At 45.6% G+C, this 23,828-nt stretch overlaps 1 protein-coding gene across 10 annotated transcripts in view; it reads right to left on the bottom strand.

Annotated features, from left to right (window-relative positions):
- The window catches only part of LOC144763210 (uncharacterized), a 473,214-nt gene that overhangs the window by 203,193 nt on the left and 246,193 nt on the right, over window positions 1–23,828 (bottom strand). For 5 of the 10 annotated variants that reach the window (XM_078648592.1, XM_078648590.1, XM_078648591.1 and 2 more), the window contains exons 1-2: window positions 7,631–7,847; window positions 2,249–2,340 (exon numbers count right to left, since the gene is read on the bottom strand). In XM_078648592.1, the coding sequence (XP_078504718.1) occupies window positions 2,249–2,340; window positions 7,631–7,840 (302 nt within the window). In that variant the 5' untranslated portion in view covers window positions 7,841–7,847. Of the gene's footprint in view, window positions 1–2,248; window positions 2,341–4,137; window positions 4,270–7,630; window positions 7,848–23,828 lie in introns of those variants that run through there. The other 5 variants (XR_013596185.1, XR_013596184.1, XR_013596183.1 and 2 more) reach the window with 2 other exon arrangements.

The following is a 23,828-nucleotide window of genomic DNA, read 5'->3' as shown; positions in this document are numbered from 1 at the left end:
TGCACTGAGTGTGCCAGGGCCTGTAAATCAAATGCTATTAATGGGCCTGCAGCACTGATTGTGCCACCCACATGACTAGCTCTGAAGAGGTATCTCAAACCTGCAATTGCAGAGTCTGTGTGCAGTTTTAAACTGCCATGTGACCTACCAATTGCACCAGCTTGCCAGGCCCTAACTTTCCCTTTACTCACATGTAAGGCACCCCTATGGTAGGCCCAAGGTACCCCCATGGGCAGGGTGCAATGTATGTGAAAGGTAGGACATGGACTGGTGAGTGTGACATGTCCTGATAGTGAAATGTTGCAAATTTTATTTTTCACTATTGAAAGGCTATCTGTTTAATAGGATAGAATGGGAAATACTTTGTAACATCTTACAAGTATAACTTCTCATTCGGACAAATACATTTTAGGCACTCTGAACTCAGAATTTAATAACACATCTTTCAGTAAAGATGCTGTGTGGTTGCAAGAACCAATGCATCGTGGGACTGCGGCTGGAGAGACTAACGCAGCGCCGTTGCCGCCGCATCGAGAAAAAATGATGCATCACCTTCCCTACCTTCCCTACCTGACATTACGGAACCAATGCATCACATGATTTTCTAGAGTAAGCATGAGCAAACTATCTCACCCTACACTACCTTAAAAGGGCAATCCTATTCTAAGAAGCATTTAGTAAAGGTGTAATCAGAAAGGTGTCAGCTGTCGGAGTCTTCAGTAGAAGGCACTCCAACAATGGGTCAGGTAGCATAAAACCACAGAAGCAGAAGCGAAGATCTGCTCTTCATGAAATCCTAAAATGACTCTCTCTGTTCCTCGTTATGTTTCAGCATAAAATGTCAATTGCATTCAGTGTAGATAATCCCATGTGATCCTTGCTAGTGAATTTCAATGGCTCCACCACAACTGGATACTTGCACCACCTTTCACACATCGATAAGTTGCAACTTCGTTCGTCCTTGATCGTTCCTCTCCTCTTCTATGAGAACTCACTTCCTTGCTGGTTGCTGCGCTTTTACTTGCCAACTTCATTTTCTCATACCTTGCTAACTTATGAAAACAAAATCCTTCTATGCTAACTAATGAGGCTTTGTCCATACCCGCAGTGGAAACAAAATACAAGCAAATACGGAGCATTTCTGATTTCTCCCTTTTCACGTAATGCAGTGCAAGTTGCTGCCCTCCCTGAAGTGATAGTAAATATTCCCCTAGATATCTAAGACCATGATTTCTAAAGTGTAATACGGATATCATGTAGATATCCTGTAGGCTGCAAAAATCCACTTGTGCTAAATCTTGAAACTAACGGATGTGCATGATTTGTATCTTCCTGGAAGGAAATGGGAGGAAAGCACAGTTCCTTAACAGAATTGGTGGCTTGTTGGATGCTTTGTGAACTGTCACTTCATGTCATCCATGGACCTGAATAGAGACTATAGGCACATGTCTCTGCTTCATACAGCACAATTTAGATCAGCATTTGTTTGGGCTAACAAGACTGTTTACATTAACCAATATGACCCTGGAAAGTATGAATGCCCTTATGGCCTCCTAGCTCTATAATAACCACCTTTTGGCTGTGACCTAGTCCCAGTGATGCTCATATAGTATGCAATGGAGGTGATTACAGAATGTCCTCCTATCTGTACCTCGGATGCAATGAAGTAATTTTTGGCACTTTTTAATAGGTTTTCATTGCTACACAACTCAATGTAGCTAATTTAATTGACTTCTAGAAGAGTGAATCAGTCTTTAATTTGCTAAAGCAGGCAAACACTGGAATGTACCAATCAGCCGCGGTCCGTGCAGGTAACAGCGGTGGGGCCATGTAAGGAGGGATTCCGAGAGGGAAAATGTATAATTTATTTAATTTTCCCTCGGTATCGTCTCTCAGAATCCTCCCTTACGCGGCCCCACCGCTGTTACCTGCACCTACCGCAGCCGGTACCATATTTTATAGTCTGTTAATGCCATGGGTCTATGCAACTTGCATCTGTCTGTGCCTCTTTGTATGCACTCTTTTTTGTTTTAATCCCTGCTGCATGATACAAGCACAACATGCTTAAGGAATACACAACAGCAGCACCCAAGCTTGGGAATTATCATATTTAGGTACAACATTAGCCTTGCTACAAAATCAGTAGGGGCGTAAACACAGTAATAGATTCAAAACTATTTACAATAAATGTAATTAGGTGCAACATTTTAAGTGGTGCAGCATTAACAGGATGCTAAAAGGCACTAACCTTGTAGTCAGGATCCAAAGAGGGTAATGCACTCTTCTCTTCCTTCTCTCATTACTTTCACCAATGGCAACATACAATTGTAATATGAGGGCCTGTAAAAGAAATTGGAATAGGAGAATGTGAGAAGAGAGAAACCTGACACCCCCATGGCTAATTACTTCTTGTGGGCACTGAGGTCTCCAAATCACATGGGTATATAAAGGCAATCAGAGATATATTAGTAACCTGTTGTGAGAATTCGTTTCTCAGTGCACCAGGGATAAGATATAACTTAGCTGTATCTCTAATCAACTCCTGGTGTTTGGATATGAAACATAATATTCCTCAAAATTAAATATACATGAGATTAGTACATTGGATAAAAGTCAATAAACACTTATCCCCAGGGCTTGAAGTGGGATGAAAAAAGTGTGTATGTGTGTGTGTGGGGGGGGAGGGTCCCTAAAAAGTGTGTGGCTTATGGAAATAAGGGTGTGGCTTAAACATTTATTTATTTTATATTTATTTTATATTCTTATAAAGCGCCAGACTAGACCCCCGAAGGGGTATCTCCGCGCTATTGCTGCAACACTAGAGTGTACTAATTCTGAATGTGTGCCCAGAGGGAGTGGGGATGTAAGCTAGAAAAGCATTATTTACCAGGATACAGGTAAGTTTTTAAAATTTTCCGAAAGGTCAGGTGGCTGGAGAGAGATCTTAGTTCTGGGGGCAGAGAGTTCCAGAGTGCTGGTCCGGCATAGGCTAATGCACGGCCGCCTTGTCTGGCCTTTTTTACTCTGGGTGTTTGCAGAAGCTGCTGATGGCTGGAGCGCAGAGGGCGCCCGGGAATGTAAGGCTGGAAGATTTCGGTCATGTATTTTGGGCCCTCCCCTATCATACTCTTGTGGATTGTACATAGAGTTTTAAACTGGACTCGCTTCCTCACTGGGAGCCAGTGGAGTCTCATCAGCAGGGGACAGAATTTGTGTGATTGCCATAATGTGCCACCTGTCCTGTATTTTGGTTTCTCTCTGAGCGTTGATATTGCATCCAGATATATCACACAACTTGTATATACCTGAAACCAGGACTATTGGCTTCATCAGTGGTTGTTAGCTATTTAAGATAAATGCGTAACAGCAATGTTTTTTTATATAAATAATTAAACTGAAATTGTGAAACTGTAGACTAAACATTATTGAGGCCTGTGGAAGGGGTAGTGGTCTTCAGAGTGCATCTACGTTATTTTCCCTCCACATCTCATCATGTGTGTCCTCTTCAGCATCCTCTTTTCTTGCTCTTCTGAATGCACTTCCTTGCGTCTCCTTTTCTTGACCTCCCCCCCATAGCACTAGTTGGAAATTGCAGATCTTTACCCTGCATGAAGCTGGGGATATGCTCTGGATCCGATAGGTGATGTTCCAGTTGATTCTGTGCAAGTGTGTGTGAAGGAGGCACACAGGTGTCAAAATATTGACAAGATGAACTTAAAATAAAATGCAGAACTTGCAGGTGAGGTGATGCATTAGACAGAAGCTCATTGCAATGAGTTGTTCACCCTGTAGGCCCTGGGAACTAGCAGCAAATATGGCAGCCTAAGGGCTGCTGCCAGAAACCTGTTCACTAATCAGACAGGAGCACCTTGGCAATAGGTAGAGGCCATCAGTAGTGAGAGGATGCAAGTTGCATTCAAGCACCAGGAGATTAGTGTAGTCGTAAGTTGACAGTGTCCTCTTTGGCCTCAAGCCAGCTCTAGGTCTGTGCTGTTCCTCCATCAATCAGTAGGATGGTCCTCTAATACAAGCACAGTCAGGTGGGTGTGGTTTATCACAAACAGCAGCAAGTAAGCCACTGGACACAAAGGAACCAACAGGTGCCTGCTTGAGCACTGCTGGGGAGTTAGTGATCACCATTTATATGCCCAAGACATGCTTCTCTTGACAGGCTGCTCATAATGTAATAACTTTCAAGCAGTTGAGGATGTTTCTATGTTTTCTCTTGAATCTTCTTCTAACGTGTTGAGGGCATCAACGAGCATGTGCCTGATAAAAACAGAGAGCAAGGGAAACATCAATAGAGTTAGACGGTTAGGTGAGATATTTATGTTGTTGATTTCTAGATTTTCCAGACATACAACATAATAACAGAAGTGATTACCTAAAGAACTACAGGAACGCATAGCGAAGGCATCAGCACACATCATAAGCTCCATATTCTCATGTATATTTTTCTGTGCTTTTATCAAGAGTACATGGAAATTACTGAAGGTGCAGTTAACTGAAGAGCTAGTATCACCCCACTTTTCGCTGTTCCTGTGATGTGCAAATACAGGCTACTGACATGGCAGTAGGACAGGCCCTAATCGCAACTCCGCTGTGCCTCGACGAAAGGCCGGGCACAGTTGGGGTGTTGACCATGTAGGAGGTTGTGCAGAGGGCCTGGCTGAAGAGACAGCAGTGGGTGGTTGGTAATTAGGCGATTGGGCACATGTTCTGGTGAAAGACAATGTGTTCCTACCAACCGCCACTGAGCACAGGCAAAAGATTGACGCTGTAAAACCCAGATTTACTCATAACATAAGAACATATTTAAGAATATAAAAACTCAGAAATCCAGTTAAAAAACACACAGTAAATTAAAATCATGGTAATGAAAACAACCTGGAAATTCATGAAATAGGCTAAATGGTTATCTGCAAAAATCATTACTCGTGCCCTGCCATGCAAATGACCTAATACATGACTTAATTTGATGGCATCTCAAATGACATCATCAACGATTTCGTGGGGATCCAGAGCATATCCCTGGCTTCCAGCAGGCTAAAGATCTGCAATTTCCAACTAATGTTATTTGTTACCAGAGTTTAAATGGCATGCCTTAAAATTAATACTTCTGCTGTTTTAGACTCCACCCACTCTTCTATGCCCTCTGGATGACACTCTTAATAGTTCTTAATAGTTCCACTATTGATTCTTTTGGACTTTGACTGCTGGTTAGAACATAATGGCCATTATCTACCAGAGAGTCAAAAATATTGAAAGGTATATCAGTTTTAATTTCTGAGGCATACTATTACTCTCCTATTCAATATCTCAAAAAAATACACTCAAGCCCAAGCACAAGTGTAATTGACAGTATACCAGTTTTCACTGAGCTTGATTTGCATCCTAGATTTCTGGCACTATTACTGGATGCACAGGAATTCAGTACTACGGCTGTTACTAGGTGACATTGTGCAGCCTGGAATAATTGCTGTGTTGGAGTGATGGTATTACCACAGGTAGGTCTTTAAGTGACATTCTGAAACCATTTATAATTTTTGGATCACTGTACAACACAACATTTCTTTAATGGTACCAAAAATCATCAAAATATTCCTGAAAGATGGTTGTTTAGAGTTGTATATTTCCAAGATGTAATTTGTAAGTTTAATATCAAATACAAAATGAGAACCGGGTCTTTATTTTAATGTCTACAGTAGGGGTGGGAGGAATTTGCGGAGTTTCACTTGACGGAATCTCCGGAGTTACATGAAATCTCTGTGAGATTTCACAAGTTCTGGAAACTGGCAGAAATTGTCTCATTGCACTGATTTTTAGCGACAGGAAGTTGTTCCACACTGAACAACCAGCATGAATGGCAACACATAGCGTGCCAGAAGGAGCTGCTGCTCGTGTTGGTTTTGCTGCCACTTGCGTGGATTTTGTACACGAGCTGCAAGCAGTTGCAACTGCCGCACTGGGAAAATCTTGCCAGGTACTGTCCCACCACCCGAAAATTGTGCTAGAGGACCCCAATTCTTGCTCGCCAACTTACTGTTGGTGAATCACGTGAGAAAAAACTCATCTGTGCTGCGGTTGGCACGGTTTGGCTGGAACTTGGCCAAAACTCACCCAACTCTGCCAGCGGAGCGTAATTTATCACTTACCCTAGTCTACATATTATATAAAACTGTTTTTGATCCTAGCAGTGAATGGCCTTCTCGTACATCTCTGGGTCTTTGGCAGTCTCATATTTTCACACGTTGCTGGGGATTCAGTAGCCTTTTGTCTCCTCTCATAGTTCTCACTATGCTTCTGCTATTCTCCATACTTTTTCTGTTCCCTCCTCGCCACACTCAATTGATCTACTGCTGCTTTTTAACCACAACCACTGGCTGCAGCATGCAGGACAACCTTTCAACTACACTTAAGCATAACCATGACTGTGTGAGCAGAGATGCAGTACCAAAGGCCTTTACTAAGTGGTGTTTTGCTTTATATCAACATGTTATGTTATGTTATGCACAGATCTGTAGAGCACACTATCACTTGGGGGGGGGGGGGGCATACTGGCGCTGAAAAGTTCTGAAACGTACCAAACATAGGTCCTGGGACTACTCGAAAAGCCAGGTCTTGAGCTTCTTGCAGAATTCAAAAGGTGAGAAGAAGGTTCTTATGTGTAGCAGCAGGTTGTTCTATCCATTGCTAAAATGCAGGAATACATTACAGCAGGCCACTACAAGATGACATTCTAAATTAATATAAACCAGATGCAGTACCAATGGTGCAGTAGTAAGCGCCATTACTAGGTTTCATTGTCCAGCTTGCTGCTGGATTACAGTGCTGGAAACACCACAGGCTTATCCCCAGTTGGTGTTCTGAGGCTGGTTTCATTTCCGTTTAAATTTGAAAAGCAGTAATGATTTATTGGCATGGGTAAACAGTAAAAGTATTGCCGAACATTGGCTCTTTACAATATTTCAGGAACTGGCTCATTATTCTTTGGTGATTATATTTTAGATAAAGCTGTTTTTGCTCCAATAAGTGTCTGGACCTGTTGTATATCTCAGGATTTTGGGTGTATGTGGGCTGGGCTTGTGGACCAGGGGTAGTAGAGGTATCAGGTTGTGGTGCAGGAACGAGTAGGACACCGGTTCGTGGGGTCAAAGAGGGCTTTATTGGTATTCCTCGGTTTGTTTTTAGCATTAATGTTCTCCTCGTTCTGAACGTTAGTCTCTTTTTTGCGAACTGACTGGGATCCGTTTTGGCGTTCGGGTGTTCTTCCTTCTTTTCTGTTGGGTATAGCGCTGCCCCTCAATGTCTGGTCACGGTCTGGGTTTTAAGCTGCTACCTTGGCTCCGGTGTCCATGGAAAGAGAAAACCAACAGAAAGGGAGCCGTTAGTTCAGCTGTCCGCTTGGGTCTTATGCACCGAGGGACCGGGTGTAGTGAGTCGGGAGAGGATTCACCGGTGAACGTGCAACTCTAACATACGCCAATGAAGTGGGTGGGGAGTACACAGACGGTGAGGGTAAACGCGGGGTAAATGGAAACGAGAGGGGGGGAACGCAGGATACAAACAGGGGATCTGTACACTATTTTACACGCTTGCTTCCCACCCAAGCCGCCATACGCTGCCGTACCTGGGAAAGCCACGCTCCTCCCCCGGGAGAGTGGCACGGCGGCTCGCAGGGTCGTTGGCCTCCTGGCTTCCCCTCGGACACTCCTCCGCTTGCTCCCAGTTGTTCTTCAGGTTCTCCACTTCTTCCTTCGGTTCTGCAATCTCCGGTCTCCGGTTCTCCGTCTCCGCTCCTCGCTGTCTCTTCGGGGGTGATGTCACATGCCATGAACATCGCTTCCTCAGTTTTAGCCAATCCGGTCTCGCTGACGTGTATAATAGGAGGATCCTCTTCCTCCGTGTATGCCCACTTAAAGGAGCCGCGTTCCTCTTCTTCGTGTTCATCGTGATCCGTACCCCATGACTCTGTCTGTAAGGAAGGAGGTTGTACCGGGTCAGTTCCGGGTGCCCACCACTCTTCTGCAGTACGCAGCCTCACCCCGTTACACTCCTCCCCCCCTGGATTCTCCCGATTGGGGAGAATGGGCATGCGAGAGAGAAAATCAGCGTTCCCATTGTCCCTCCCCTTCCGATGTACAACCGTAAACGCAAAGGGCTGGAGGAAGAGAAACCACCGCAGTATCCTAGCGTTCTTTGTCCTGTTCTTTTGCATCCACTGCAAAGGGGCATGATCTGAGTAGAGGGTAAAGACTTTCCCCTCCAGATAATAACGTAACTTCTCTACTGCCCATCGTATCGCCAGACACTCTTTTTCGACGGTGAGATACCTTTGTTCCCGAGGGTGGAGTTTTCTACTTATGTACAGTATCGGATGTTCTGCTTTGTCTTCCCCTATTTGTGACAGGACTGCTCCTATACCTGTGTCTGAAGCATCTGTGGCTAGTGTAAACGGCTTTTCAAAGTCTGGGGGTAGCAACACCGGACTAGTGGTGATGGCTTTCTTCAGTAGAACGAAGGCATTCCTGGCTTCCTGTGAAGGAGGGAGAGGCAGGGTGTTCTTGACGTTTTTTGGGAGTAAATTGGTCAGGGGAGTAGCTATATCGGCAAAGCTCTTTATGAATCGTCGATAGTAGCCCATGAGGCCCAAAAAGGCCCTGAGTTCCTTTTTTGTAGACGGAAACGGAGTTTCGGTAATGGCTTTGATTTTCTCCTCTTGGGGGGCTATCACTCCGTCCCCTAGCATAAACCCAAGATATTTCACTTTTGAGAAAGCTGCCCTGGATTTCCTGGCGTTCACATGCAATCGTGCATCTCTTAAAGAGGCCATAACCTTGGTTACATGTTCTCGGTGCTCTGTCCATGTATGACTGAAAATGACTATGTCATCCAAATACACAGAACTGTAGCTGGCATGTGGGGTTAACACCGTATTCATAAGTCTCTGGAACGTGGCAGGCGCCCCGTGGAGGCCAAAGGGAAGGACAATGAACTCGTATAACCCGTCCTCTGTGGCAAAGGCAGTTTTGTGGCGGTCCTCCTCCCTTAAGGGTACCTGCCAATAACCCTTTGTCAGATCCAGAGTCGTTATGTATTTGGCTTCCCCTATACGTTCAATCAATTCGTCCACCCTGGGTATGGGGAACGCATCGAAGGTGGAAATGGCGTTCAGCGCCCTGAAGTCCATACAAAAACGGGTGGACCCATCAGGCTTGGGCACCATGACAATCGGGGATGACCAGTTACTTTTTGAGGGTCTGATGACACCAAGCTCTACCATACTAGCGACTTCCTTTCTCACGTCCGCCCTTTTTGCTGCTGGTATGCGATATGCTCTTTGTTTTACTGTACTACCCTGGGTTGTATGTATCTCATGTTCTGCCAAGTGGGTGCAACCAGGTGTGTCGGAAAACAAGGGGGAAAAAGGGCGGAGGTCGTTCAGCAGTTCCTGTTTCTCCATGTTGGATAACTCCGGGTTGATGGGTAGGTAGGCTAGGGTTGATTTATCACTGCCTTCAGGAAGGGTCAGATTGGAAGAACGAGGTATTGGTCCCAACCATTTTTTTAAGAGATTCATGTGAAAGGACTGCTTGCGGGTGGGCGACATTTGTAGCCTGTAGGTGGTACTGCCGAACTTCTCTAGTACTTGATACGGCCCTTTCCATTCGCTCCTGAATTTCTGTGTGGAGGAAGGGAGTAGCACTAGAGCCCAGTCCCCTTGGTTCAGGGTTCTCCATCGTTTGCCTTTATCGTAATACCGCTTTCGGTGACTTTGGGCCGACTTCAGATTTGAATAGGCCAAATCCCTAAGTTTCCCCAATCGTGACCTCAACTGCTGGGTATATTCCAGAAGGGACCGCTGTTCGTTAGCCTCTTCTTTTTCCCATGCTTCCCTGGTTATTTCGAGCAGGGACCTGGGTTGCCGGCCATCCAGTAGTTCAAAGGGCGAGTATCCAAGGCTACTCTGGACCTGTGCTCTTACTACATATAGAGCCAACGGGAGCATTCTGTCCCAGTCCTTGTTTTCTGAAGTCAACAGTTTCTTGAGGGTGGTTTTTAGAGTCCTGTTGTATCTTTCCACTAAACCATCCGTTTGTGGGTGGTAAGCAGATGTGCGGATGTGTTGTAGGTCCAAAGTTTTGCATACCTCTCTCATCATGCGTGACACAAAGGGCGTCCCCTGATCCGTCAGGATCTCACGGGGAAACCCAACCCTTGAAAATAGTTCAACGAGTTTTTCTGCTACATTCCTAGTGGTGGGGCTGCTTAACGGAAATGCCTCCGGGAAACGGGTGGAATAATCCACCACCACTAGTGCATAGGTATGTCCCCTAGAGGAGCGGGGCAGGGGCCCTATGAGATCCATGCCAACGCGTTCCCATGGAATGCCGATAACGGGCAGGGGTTGTAACGGCACCGCTGGAGGTCTGGTCATATTCTTCCTCTGACACACCTCACAGTGTTGACAATAGGCCTCTGTCTCTTTATAGATACCCGGCCAATAAAATAAGCGTAGAATATTTTGAGTGGTCTTCTCTGCCCCACTGTGTCCTGCTGTCAAATGAGTGTGGGCGTAGAACAATATCTGTTCTCGGAATGCACTTGGCACCCCAGTTGTCTAGGCTCTCCCTCCTTCCCTTCCCGATACAACAGATCGTTTTCAACGCTAAAACGGGGGTATCTCTGAGACAAGTCGGTAGTCTGGGCAATGTGGGCGGCCTCCCATGCGTTCAAAAGTGTTGGGTCGTTAGACTGTGCAAACTTAAACCCCCTATCTATGACCCATGGTTCGGTGGACAGGTAGGCCTGTGCAGGACGCTTGTCTAACTCCCTTTTAAACAGGGCTAGGAATTGTGGATTGTCCACCCCTAATATCAGTTCTTCAGGCAAGGACCCCACCACTCCTACCCTTACAGTACAGGGTTCCCTCCCCGTTGGGTGTATGGTAATGCGTGCAATGGGATAAGTCTTGACGTCCCCATGGACACACCTAATGTGTACTTCGCCCTCCTGCCCTATCTGAGAGGGATACACGAGTTTCTCCCTTATTACAGACTGTCTACAGCCCGAGTCTAGGAGCACAGGAGTGTGGTTCACCCGTACCCTTACATAGTAGGAAGGCCCCATTTCTGCGCTGTACATCATGGCCTTAGGAATGTAACCAACTTCCATGTGTTCCTCCGCTGGTTTTTTCCTGGGGCATAACCGTGCTATGTGGCCCCACTCCCCACACTCAAAGCACTGGGGCCCTCGTAAAGGAGTTATATCCGGGCGGAAGGGCCGTGTTTTCATGGGTTCAAAGACGGCCTTCTTTTTCTCCATCTTGGGTGGAGAGACTGAAGTCTTGGAGGGTTTCTCCATCTCCCATGGAAAGGTTTGGGGAGCGGCCCTTGTATAGTTTGCCGCCATTTCAATCGCCTGAGCTGCGGTCAGGCCTGGATGTTGCCTCAACCATCTTTGTGTACCATAGGGTAGTGCTTCCATGAACTGTTCCAAAATGATGCTTGTCATGACATCGTCTTTGCTCCGGGTTTCGGGTCTTAGCCATTTTTCCGCCGCCATTTTCAGACGCAGATATAACGTTTTTGGGTTTTCCCCTGTGACTCCTTTTTCCTTCCGAAACCTGAGTCTGTAGGCTTCTGCATCCATACCAAGGTGGTCCAGGATCACCCCCTTAATCTCGGTATAGGTGGACGTTCCTGAATGGTTAGCGACCCGGTACGCTGTCTGTGCTTCTCCCGTCAACAAGGGAGCGAGAAAGAAAGGCCATTTTTCCTCTGGCCACCCACATGCTCGGGCAGCTCTTTCGAAATTGACCAGGAAGGCGTCCGGGTCTTCGCCTATGACGTACTTCTGTAGGGAGACCCCCGATGGATGAGGTCCGAAAGGTCTTCGATCTACCGACACTGCGGTTCCTGGGGTCTGCACCACTTTCTGTAAATTGTCCATTTGTTGAGTCATGGTGTTGCGGAATAGGGCTCGATCTGCATCCGCGGTACTGATTTGTTGGCCAATAGCCCACTCCAGTTTCTGTTGCCCATCGATTAAGGTTTGAATCACTTGTTCCATGATCGGGTCTTGCTCTGAGGGAGTGGATCCCACTTCTGACACCACTGTGGGCTGGGCTTGTGGACCAGGGGTAGTAGAGGTATCAGGTTGTGGTGCAGGAACGAGTAGGACACCGGTTCGTGGGGTCAAAGAGGGCTTTATTGGTATTCCTCGGTTTGTTTTTAGCATTAATGTTCTCCTCGTTCTGAACGTTAGTCTCTCTTTTGCGAACTGACTGGGATCCGTTTTGGCGTTCGGGTGTTCTTCCTTCTTTTCTGTTGGGTATAGCGCTGCCCCTCAATGTTTGGTCACGGTCTGGGTTTTAAGCTGCTACCTTGGCTCCGGTGTCCATGGAAAGAGAAAACCAACAGAAAGGGAGCCGTTAGTTCAGCTGTCCGCTTGGGTCTTATGCACCGAGGGACCGGGTGTAGTGAGTCGGGAGAGGATTCACCGGTGAACGTGCAACTCTAACATACGCCAGTGAAGTGGGTGGGGAGTACACAGACGGTGAGGGTAAACGCGGGGTTAATGGAAACGAGAGGGGGGGGGACGCAGGATACAAACAGGGGATCTGTACACTATTTTACACGCTTGCTTCCCACCCAAGCCGCCATACGCTGCCGTACCTGGGAAAGCCACGCTCCTCCCCCGGGAGAGTGGCACGGCGGCTCGCAGGGTCGTTGGCCTCCTGGCTTCCCCTCGGACACTCCTCCGCTTGCTCCCAGTTGTTCTTCAGGTTCTCCACTTCTTCCTTCGGTTCTGCAATCTCCGGTCTCCGGTTCTCCGTCCCCGCTCCTCGCTGTCTCTTCGGGGGTGATGTCACACGCCATGAACATCGCTTCCTCAGTTTTAGCCAATCCGGTCTCGCTGACGTGTATAATAGGAGGATCCTCTTCCTCCGTGTATGCCCACTTAAAGGAGCCGCGTTCCTCTTCTTCGTGTTCGTCGTGATCCGTACCCCATGACTCTGTCTGTAAGGAAGGAGGTTGTACCGGGTCAGTTCCGGGTGCCCACCACTCTTCTGCAGTACGCAGCCTCACCCCGTTACAGTGTATTATTTATTTTTACACTGCTGGGTACTCTTATCCTTTTCTATCACCTCCTAAATTTCAAAGAGCACATTTGCATTTTTTTATCCATTACTTAGGGCCCGATTGATGTATTTATGGAGAGTTCCCTCCCCGCCAATATATTGGTCTGCCCGCCAAATTTAATTGCAGACGGACATTACGTTTGACCACAGTGGATACTACTCTGTTCCACCGTGGCCACGCTTCTCTGACGGCATTGGGAAGTAAGGGCCGTCGGAGAAATGGCTACATGTCCTCCTGCTTAATTTAGATGTGTGGACATATTGCCACTTTTTACTGTTTCTTACTGCCAGGTAAATCCTGGTGGTAAGGAGGGGTGTAGCTTGGTCAGTAAAATTGGGGAGTGTGAGCATCAGATTTTCCATCAATCAGGCTGGTATATAATGTTTAAATACTTTATACAACAAGCAGAGCACATGAGAGGGGCCTATGGGGCAGTGGGAAGGAGGTGGAATGGGGATCGGTAGGAGTAGCAGGCACGGCCTGCACACGTAAGAGTGGTGTGGTGGGGCGGGGCAGGGGGAGATCGACAGACGATGGGATAGGTAAAATAAAATAAAAAATAAATAAAACCCCTTACCTTGCGGTTGCCGCATCGCTGACTCAGCGATGTGGTGAGCGCAAGGTAAGAGGTTTTATTAATTTTTTAATTTCATTTTACCTATCCTGATTTTGGCAACATAGAAGCAAGGGAATCAAAATTGGCTTTCGCGCTAATAACATCTATTTGGGGTTCTAATTCTCTGGCTATACCAAGACTTCTGAATACTGGTGACCCTTCCTGCAAACAATCCAGCCTACAACGCAGGCACCTTTGCATCATGACACAAGGGTCCCTGCACTGGGGCAAGGCAGGGCATTGCGTGCCAGTGCATGGAGAGGACAGGAAGGCACCATACAATGCTAAATATGGCATATTCCTGCCCTCTCCCTTTCACGCGGCGCAGTGCAGCAAATGTCTTGCTGTGTAACGTTACATGAAGGTTTGATAAATCTGGGTATAAATATTCATACTCTTGACATTAGTGTTAATTTCAACGTATGGTTCACACAGTCTTTACCATTTTTTAAACATGCACTGCAGTAGACAACATATCAGTGAAAGTGTGCCCGGTTCTTCTTCATTAACATATTAGAAATTAACATTCGTTCAGGTTACTCAGATCAGCTAATCGAGACTAGTATTCCATTTTTTTTAAATGAAAGCTGGAAGTTTTTTATGTGAGGTATGACCGTCCTTGGCAGTTGTTTTGTTCTTTCCTTTGAGGGCCAGCTGCTGTGCCTGTTTTCTGCTAATTTAAAATACTACCTTTTTGAGGAGGAACATACATTTTGCGAAAAGAATAAGAAAGATAAAACCATGGCGAAGAGAAACACAGTGGAGGTTCTCTTTCTGTAGAGTACAAAAAGAGAGACTATTTTTTCATTTTTTCATTATGTGGACTACAGCTGAGGCAGAGAAGGGTCAAGAAGGAGGTACCTGCAGAGCAAATACAAATCAAAGAGCAAAGGCATAGCATAGCATAGGCAAGAGATTCTGTGGATGTGAATCTAAACTATAAATGCAGAGGGCTACATGGGTGAATGTGTGAGTTGACCAAGGTCCGGGATAGACTGGTCACATGAGGAGCAGAGTCAGTACTGATTTGCATTATGTGGATCTCTGGCAACAGATTACCCTATCCATCAAATGCATGGTCCACCCTTATGATTTAGACTGTGGGAAAATGCAAGTTTTAAGCCGACAGAGTAACATTTACTCTGTCAATATGAACTTCCTCCAATAGCCTGATGGAATAGGTGCCAACAAAAGTAAGCCACACTACAGTCCGCACTGTTTAGTTAGAGTGGATGGCAGTTTGTCACCACCAGGGAAGTTCTGACCATGAAGGACTAAAAAAAAAAGAAAAATGACCCCACACCGTGGAAGAAAACTGCAATGGTAGGGGGGTCATTCACTTATTTTTCTTTCAAGTGCAAACTCCCACTTTGGGAGTTCGTTTTTGGAAAATAAAAAACTTTGGAAAACTTTGACGATGAGCCATCCATCAAATATTCCCTACAAGACAGGATCTGCCATGACTATAGTTCTTTCTAATGTATAGAGAGTGCTTAATTTAAGCCCATGATTTCCAGTGCTCAGCACCAGCACTGAAGTGTTAGCACTGGCTCTTATGACAGTCTGCCACAGGGTGGCGCTGTCTGCCTATTGATTTATTTATGTAATGCGTTTTATATAGCGCTGGCGAGACCCGTGGGTATCAGAGCGCTTTACATTAGGAAACACAGTATTACACAGTTAAAAACAGTTACAGTTTACATTGGTTAATAAGAAAACACATTTAAGGAGTATGGAGGAAGGATAAATAGGGCAGATAGGGGTAAGGGGGAAGGGTGTAGGGGGAAGGAGGCAGATAACGGCAGGAGAGATGTAGGAAGGTCTGCCCAATGTCCGACTGGGTAGGTGATGGCCGAGGATGGAATCCACAGCCCATCTCCCCTATAGCTATCGTGGTTCCTCCACCGGGCTTCGGTCAGGTAGCAAGGTCTCCGCGGTCGAGGGAAACTTCACAGGGTAAATGTCCTGAAGGGTGTGCAGGTTCCAGGTCGGATAGGGGTAAGAGGGAAGGGTGTAGGGGAAAGGAGGGAGATAACGACAGGAGAGACAAATGAAGGACTGCCCAATATCCAGCTGGGTAGGTGACGGCCGAGGAGGGAATCCACAGCCCATCTCCCCAATAGCTATTGGGGTAGCTCCACCGGGCATCGGTCAGGTAGCAAGGTCTCACCAGTCGAGGGAAAGATTACAGGGTAAATGTCATGAAGGGTGTGCAGGATCCAGGTTGGATGAGGGCTAAGATCAAGGTCCGGTCGATGACCAATTGTTTTATGGTCCAGGAGTAGAAGTACATCGTGGTGAGGCGAACAGTGGCGGCGAACAGTGGCGGCCATCTTCTCGCTTAATCCTCAGGCTGATCGGGTTCATCCCAGTAGGTCTGATACCAATGATTGCTGTTACAGTCTATTATTGCAGCCTTTAAGCTGAGGAAACAGACATAGGGCACCCCTTGGGGTGTAACTTAGATCCCCGGTGACGATCGGCGGCAGGCGCCATTTTGAAGTCAGGTGCGTTTCAGTAGGGACACTCTAGGAATAGAAATTGCTGGCTATGCCCAGAGGGTTTTGGTGGAAAATAATCAGGAGCCCCCCACCACACTTCCTAAGCCATTCTTATAGCTTTGGGGCCTAGAATATTATGAATTGTCACACTTGTTAGCATGTGATGGCTAGTGGTTGAGTAGGTATTGTCATTGGCAGCACTGGCAGGGGCAATGGATGGTTTAACCTGCAGTGGCCTCCTGATGAGGGCCCTGGCATGTATTTTTTTTAAAACAAATTAAGCACTGTTTCTAGAGATGCCCACTGGTCTGGTGGACATCACTACATTTTGAAGGTGGAGTATAGGCAGTAAAGTCTCAGGCTTCTCTGGCCCACTGGGCGAAAAACAATGGTTTGGAATGCTACCTGAGGGATTGTCAGTAGACTATAGGCAAACAATCAGCCAATCATTTTTTGGGTATTTTAATACATAATATGATTGGAAACCTGAGATTGGTGTAGCTTTCCAAGCCAATGTTCGTAAATTCTAAATAGTAGGACACTTGGCACCATTCAAGGAGTACTTCTGTGGGTGCAGATTTACTACTTTTTTGGAAAACCAGTCACTAAATATATTTAAGTTCCTGATCCGAAAATAAACATATTAAAACGTCATAGTTAAATCAGGATGAAAAGAAAAACCTGCAGAGACAAAGCAGACTCTACTAAGGGCCTCCAGGCACAACTACCAAAGCAAGAATGTATTTATTTGGAGTGTGTCAAACCCCGTACACCCCTCTGAAGCCACGCCCCTGTGAAAGAGGTAGCGTAATTGGGTATCAGAGATATTTGCCTATCAATGGGTACCCCAATCAGATACTGCATAGTAGTGTTTCAGTTCACAATAGAGTAAGTGCCAAAATAAGCTTGCTGTCAAATCTGCATGAGTTAACAGCTGGCCTATCTTAGTCCTATCTGTAGTAGTCAGGCAGTGAATTGTCATTAAGATTATTCGTTTGTAAACATTTTTTTTAAAATGACAACCGCTCAATTTAAAATGCGCTTCATGAGCCCTCTCTCGCCTTTATGTCAACAGCCAAATTATGTGTGAACAGAATTTAAGGCTCAATGTCAGATGAACAACTGCTAGTCCAAAACATTCCTTTATTACGTGAGACACGTGATGCGAGAAAAAGTATTTTTTGTTGCTGCAATGTTGGGAAACCAGTTCCACCATGATGTAAGCCAGCTGCCTGCTGGCATGCCTCCAATAATAAAATGTTTTCATTTGGGTTGACACGTCTTAGGGGGCCATGTTTTATTAACTTGACAAGTTCTGACTATTTCACTCATCGCATACAAAACTGAACCTACATTTCCATCGTTGAATTCTTCAGCTCTGATTGATAATTTTAGCAGTAAAATTAAGATTGTATGCCTCTATTAGCGGTTTTAATTAAAAGGTTCAAATCATCCTTCACTTAAAATTGTATATATCCCACTTTCCACCTTAAACAGTTTAATTACATACATCTTGATCTTAATAACCCTTCCACTCAAATAATATGTTTTACCTACCTCTCTGACACACATAGCAGGGTGTCAGAGACTCTTCCTCAAACAGGGAAGCTCATCCTCACCTAAGCGATATTTCATATTCTTGGCCCCTCAGTTTCGCTGTACCTACTGCACTAATGATAGCTACACCCTGGTCATCATTCCAATTCTCTTTAATAAATGTGGTTCAATATATGGGAGGTCAGTCATTCTAACCAGGGCTTCTTAATAGGTTCCCTGATTCTGCCACTTTAGAATGCTAACATTTTTGAAGTCCAGTGAAAAACACTGAGGATAATTACCTTTGAAAATGTAATTATCTGGAGGTTATTGTTATATTCAGTTTAGCAATGTAATTTATTGTTTTGAACTGGCCTGTGCTGAGAACCGCGGTTATTTCATAGGAGACAAGGTTAAAAAAAATCAAATAATGTAACAAAATTGGTGATCATGTAAAGCGCTCTGATACCCAGTGTCTTGGGTCTAGTTCGTGCTATATAAAACTCTAAAATAAAAATTAAAAATAAGTAAAGTACCTGGATATTCTTGTATCCTCCTTGGCACTTAGCCCCCATATAAAATCTGGAAAGTCTATGTGCAGTGTTTCTTAATTAATGCATTATGGATAGTCAGGAGTAGCTTGTGGCCATTTTCCCCTAGCTGGAAATTAGATTTTCTTTCAAGACATCCTTCTAAACTTCATTTTTCTCTTTCACATCTCCCTAAAAATACTTCTGGTTATACCCAAAAACATCAACATAGTGGCCACCCCTAAATGTCTATCCTCTGTGTAGATAGCTTCACTCCTAACACAAGGAAAACAAAGAGGTGATGGATTGAATCCTTACCTCAGGCACTGGTATTTACTCGAGCTGCATTCTAGACTTTGGTTTTATTTCCCACTAAGCCATGCCGCACAGAGACCAGTCATATGGGAATCAATCTTGGTCTGTCCTACTCCAATAGAAACAGCCCGCCCCAAAGTACCTGGCTAGACTTGTCCTAATGGGAACACAAGCAACCCTTTTTGGACCTCATTGGTTAGGAGCATCTTGTTTCCTATGGCAAAGCTATCATGGGACTCACTTCTGGTTATATTGTCACATTTAGGGCATCGCATTGAGGAAACAAAATAGTGACTGATGGAATGCTTGAATTAATCTCAGCCACTGGTGATTACTTGAGGTTGTATTCCAGATCATTGATTTTTTGCTGACTAGGCCATTTCAGGCTGGGACTTGCCATAAGCAAATCAGTCTTGATCCTGCTCCAATAGGAACAGAAGGTAGAAGATGGTAGGAACAACTGAAAGATTTATGACATAACATAAGTGATAGACAAGCATATAATGTCAGATCCAGTGTGGGGCCACATTGTAGTGATCTAGCGGAGTACCAGCAAAAGATACTCCAATACCATATACTCACCTCGGTCCATAAACACACATACACACAGCTTAGTAAAACCGCTGGAGTCAAAGTTTATGATTTTCTACCATTCCAAGATTAGTCACCTCTTATTCTCAACCAATCTTTCACTGATCAAAAAGTTCTTTCCTCTGGTCGATGGACCATTAGTTGAACTAGTTGGATGTGAAATGACATGAATTATTTCTCTTATTGGAATGAAATAACCACAGACTCAGGGAACATTTTAAATCTTTATCTAAATGAATTGCATGTGAACCACCTCCAAGTCCAGTACAGTCTCAATCACTCATAGGAGGGAAGATTCAATTAATCAATCATCAAACACATACTTTATACTTTTGCAATGACTTATGCTCAGAAAAGAGAGGATAGAGAAAAAAGAACATCTGCACATTCACAGAAATAATAGTTACCTAGGATGGTGTGAAAACCAACCCCATGGCCAAAGGCTGGTAAGGGTCTCCCAGGAAAGATCTGGCGACAAAGGCTTCAGGACAGGATTCAGGAGAGGATAGATGACCTCTCCAGCACCGACGCTTGCATAGCACCCCTCTCTGACACTCTCTTCTTCCTCGAGATAGTTCCGCGATCTTCTTCTGAAGTAATTTATGTAAGATAGATGGTTCTACATTGGATTCTTCATCAGCATCTCCGTCTGACTATCTAACTAAGATTACCTCAATTATACCTTTCGATATTCATGTACCACCCATTAATGTTTCATTATCGTGAAAATACTCATTCTGATTGGACAGGTAAGGGAGGGAAGATCATCACACCATGCTTAAGTGTCATCTTAGTTTATCAACCCATTGTTCATAAATCCACCCCCTTAATTTTTATTCCGAAGCTTTATTCCCACCCCTATTCACATCTTAATAGAAACATTTGTTTAAATTTGCTGTGAACATCTATTCATCCAGAGGTCTTCAGTGCTTGTTCCCAGGGTATGTAACTTTTGTGTCCTTGGATCGCATTCAAGAGTATTGTCACTCTTCTGGCTCTCTTTCAACAGGCATGCGCGGAGGTCACATGTCTAACAAACTCCGGACACACACGAAAGGCCCAAATGCGTACTAATAAGAAAGTCAGAAAGACAAATGTTATTTAAAAAAATTAATGGTTTTACTGTGTACAACCAATCTCTACTCTAACCCTCTTAATTCATTAATGCTTTCCCCGCATTAGCATTAGTAAAATAGCTTGGTATAGTTTCAGCCAAGCAGATGCCAAGCATGTGGGCTTTCAAGCCGCCATTTTAGTAGCTTCTGCTCATGCGCAAGAATTTACCTCCAAGCGACAGCTCGTCATACTGCATAGATGCAGCTGATGCATGCGCAGTAAAGATTTCCCATTAGCAGCCATTTTAGAACTGCGCTCGAGTTATTTATTTTAGTAAACAAATATGCATGCTTCTCTGACCCTTAGTTTTTTAATGTGATGCGTATTGGTTTTACACAATACGTAATTAATACAATGTTAGAAGTTAAATGAGAGGATTGCTTCCCGAGCCAGTCTCTTTTCTACGAGTCCTTGCTCTATCGGTAGCAGGGTCCCATGAGCCACAACTGGCGGAGGCAGTATGATACATCTCCTAAGCAGTCTTATAGAGAAGCAGTGAAGGAGTATCATAGGGAGATCATTGCAGAGAAAAAATCCTTTTTAGCTAAAAGGATTGAGGAAGCAGATAACTCCTGCAAAGAGATCTTTAAGATCGTTAAAGATTTTATCTCTCCCTCCTGCTGTACTCCTACGTCTGTCTTCTCGGAACCATGGATCACGGAGCTTGCAGCATTCTTCACTAATAAAATTCGCACCATCCAGTCGGCCTTGCAAGGAGCCCATAACATCTCGGATTCTGGCTCCGGGGCCGACGGCTCTCTTAAGCCCGGGATACATTCATCTGTATCGGACACGTATACCCCGGGTCCTATTCTTGACTGCTTTCCTGCTTTAGAGCTTCAGGCCTCGCTTGACCTCGTATCCAACTTGAAATCTGGCTCTCCACTTGACCCTTGCCCCGCCAAGTATCTTGCGACTTTGGCACCTGCTCTTAACTCCATCATTAACCCTATTATCAACTTATCCCTGAGCTCGGGCAAAGTCCCCTCATCTTGGAAGCAGGCCCTAGTCCTTCCCCTGATCAAAAAGCCGAATGCAGATGCCAAATTGCATTCCAACTATAGGCCAATCTCGTTGCTGCCCGCTTTGGCCAAAATAGCGGAAAAGCATGTACACACCACCTTAACCAACTTTCTAGAGGTTAATTCCTTATTACATCAGTCACAGTCCGGGTTCAGATCTAACCTGAGTACTGAAACTGCTCTACTCGAGGTGACCGAGGCTGTGAAAGAAACTCTGGACAGGGGTGGAAAGGCCTTGCTCATCATGCTTGATCTGTCGGCGGCCTTCGACACCGTTCCCCACGACCTTCTCCTGACAAGACTCTGGGAGATTGGCCTAAGGGGAACGGTGTTCGAATGGTTTCAATCTTTCTTGGCCGACCGCAGACAAACGATCTGGGCCCCCCCTTTCTCCGCCCCTATGCCACAGCTTGAGGTGGGGGTCCCGCAGGGCTCCATACTCAGCCCCTCCCTTTTTAACATCTTCATGACACCGTTGGTGGCACGTGTGGAGGAGCTAGGGGCTCAGATCGTATCCTATGCGGATGACACACAGCTCCTGTTCACGTGTGACAGGGGCTGTGACTTCGACGGAGCGGCCATCCGGAAGTGCCTGGAGTTTGTGTTTGATTGGTTCGGGAAAAGCGGCCTCAAATGCAACTCAGACAAATCCGAGATATTGTTTTTTGGTTGTCCTGCCGACCCGAGATGGAAGCTCTGGTGGCCTTCAGCCATGTTCCCCGCTGCTAGCGATTCTGTTACAGCTAAGAATCTGGGCATGTTGGTCGATAACACCCTTTCCTTCAAAGCCCAGGTAGCTGGCCTGACGGGGAAGTGCTTTGCCATCTTAAGGATGTTGAGAAAGTTTCTGCCGTACCTATCTTGGGAACACAAGAAGATAACGGTGCAGGCCCTGATAGGCTCTCGCCTAGACTATGCCAACATCCTTTACTTGGGTCTTCCTGAATATCTGCTGACCCGCCTGCAGATAGTCCAAAATTCGGCAGCCAGGGCAATCTTTGGTCTTACCAGAAGAGCCAGGGCTAGCAACCTTCTTGCTACTCTGCACTGGCTGCCGATTCGCAAGCGCATCTCCTTTAAGACCTTAACTACAGCTTTTAAGGCGCTTCACAATCTCGGCGCTGGCTATTTGCAGAGAAGGGTCAATTTCTATCTTCCATCTAGACCCTTGAGGTCGGCTGCCCAGGCCTATGCCATCGTGCCGGCAGTGAGACGTGTTCGCTGTGGAGGTCGCTCCTTCAGTTATCTTGCCCCCCGTCTTTGGAACACTCTACCCCTGATGTCGCGAACGTGCCCCAATTTGTCTGCCTTTAGAAAGGGACTTAAAACTTATCTCTTTGTTCTGTAAGTTGTTCCTGTGGATTTCTAGTGCCGTTTTGGCTGTCTTGTTAGTTGCTGATATTTGTGTTGAGGATCTACAGCGCCGGGACGCTCTTCGGAGCAGCTGAGCGCTTTACAAAACCCCCAGTAACATAACATAACATAACAACTGTGGTGTTTGCAGTCATTTTCCACTGGGATCCTAAGGTCTGTCCTTCTTAATAGCTCTGCAGGTTGGATCAAGTACACCCTTTCTGCATTTGATTGTCAGGGTTGTGAGGGAGAGCAGTCGCAGTTTTCTCACGTAGGTAATCTGGGGGACAAGAGATCAGGACCCAATAATCATCAAACAGACGCAATATCATAATGTTCATCACAGTGCTTAACATTAGTTAAAAGGAAAGTGCTTTATTTAACAACAGAACAAAATTGCAAACAGGTAAATGGGGTGACAGTTACAGGGTTGTACTCTAATCTATGATACCCAGTGAGGCGTTACATCTCCTCCAGTGCTTTCTCCCCTCTCTAGGAGTTTCTAATGTCTATGGGCCTCGGTTTGTTGTGTAAGCATAGTTCACACGGCCAAACATATGGCAGATTTTTTCTGCACCTAAATTTCTCAGTCTGTTCACAGCTTTAGCATGCTTCACCTGTGTGATGCAGCTGGAATCTAGAGACGCTGGCGGCACATTCAGGACACCCATTCAATCAGCTGCTTCAACAGCTTGGGCAGCGACAACAGCCTCACTTTGATTATGGACTGCTGGGCAGAGATAAATGCTTCAGGACAAAGATGGTGGAGCACACGTTGGCGGTTGCGGACTCCCAAGCCCGGTGAAGATGAGTCCCGTCATTACAGTTGTAGCCTCTGTCCCAGGTCTTCAATGGGTGACTGCCTAGGTAGTTGTGGCCTCTCGTCCAGATCAGGGCTTTCATATTGGTGATGATTGGGGTGTTTCTTGTGGCATGTCTAACTTCAGGCAGTGGCTGCACAAGCCTTTCTGGCATATGTCAGGGCACTGGATGACATAATTCTGCTTCTTCTTTGAATGACATGGCACAGTTCACCAGGGGAACTACTTAGGGAGATAGGTAGACTCCAAATGACATGGGTCGCTCTTGATTTTGTTGTTACT

Source organism: Lissotriton helveticus, chromosome 6 (genome assembly GCF_964261635.1).
Source record: "Lissotriton helveticus chromosome 6, aLisHel1.1, whole genome shotgun sequence".
In the NCBI taxonomy this organism is placed as follows: Eukaryota; Metazoa; Chordata; class Amphibia; order Caudata; family Salamandridae; genus Lissotriton; species Lissotriton helveticus.
This window is presented reverse-complemented; position numbering and strand designations above follow the sequence as displayed.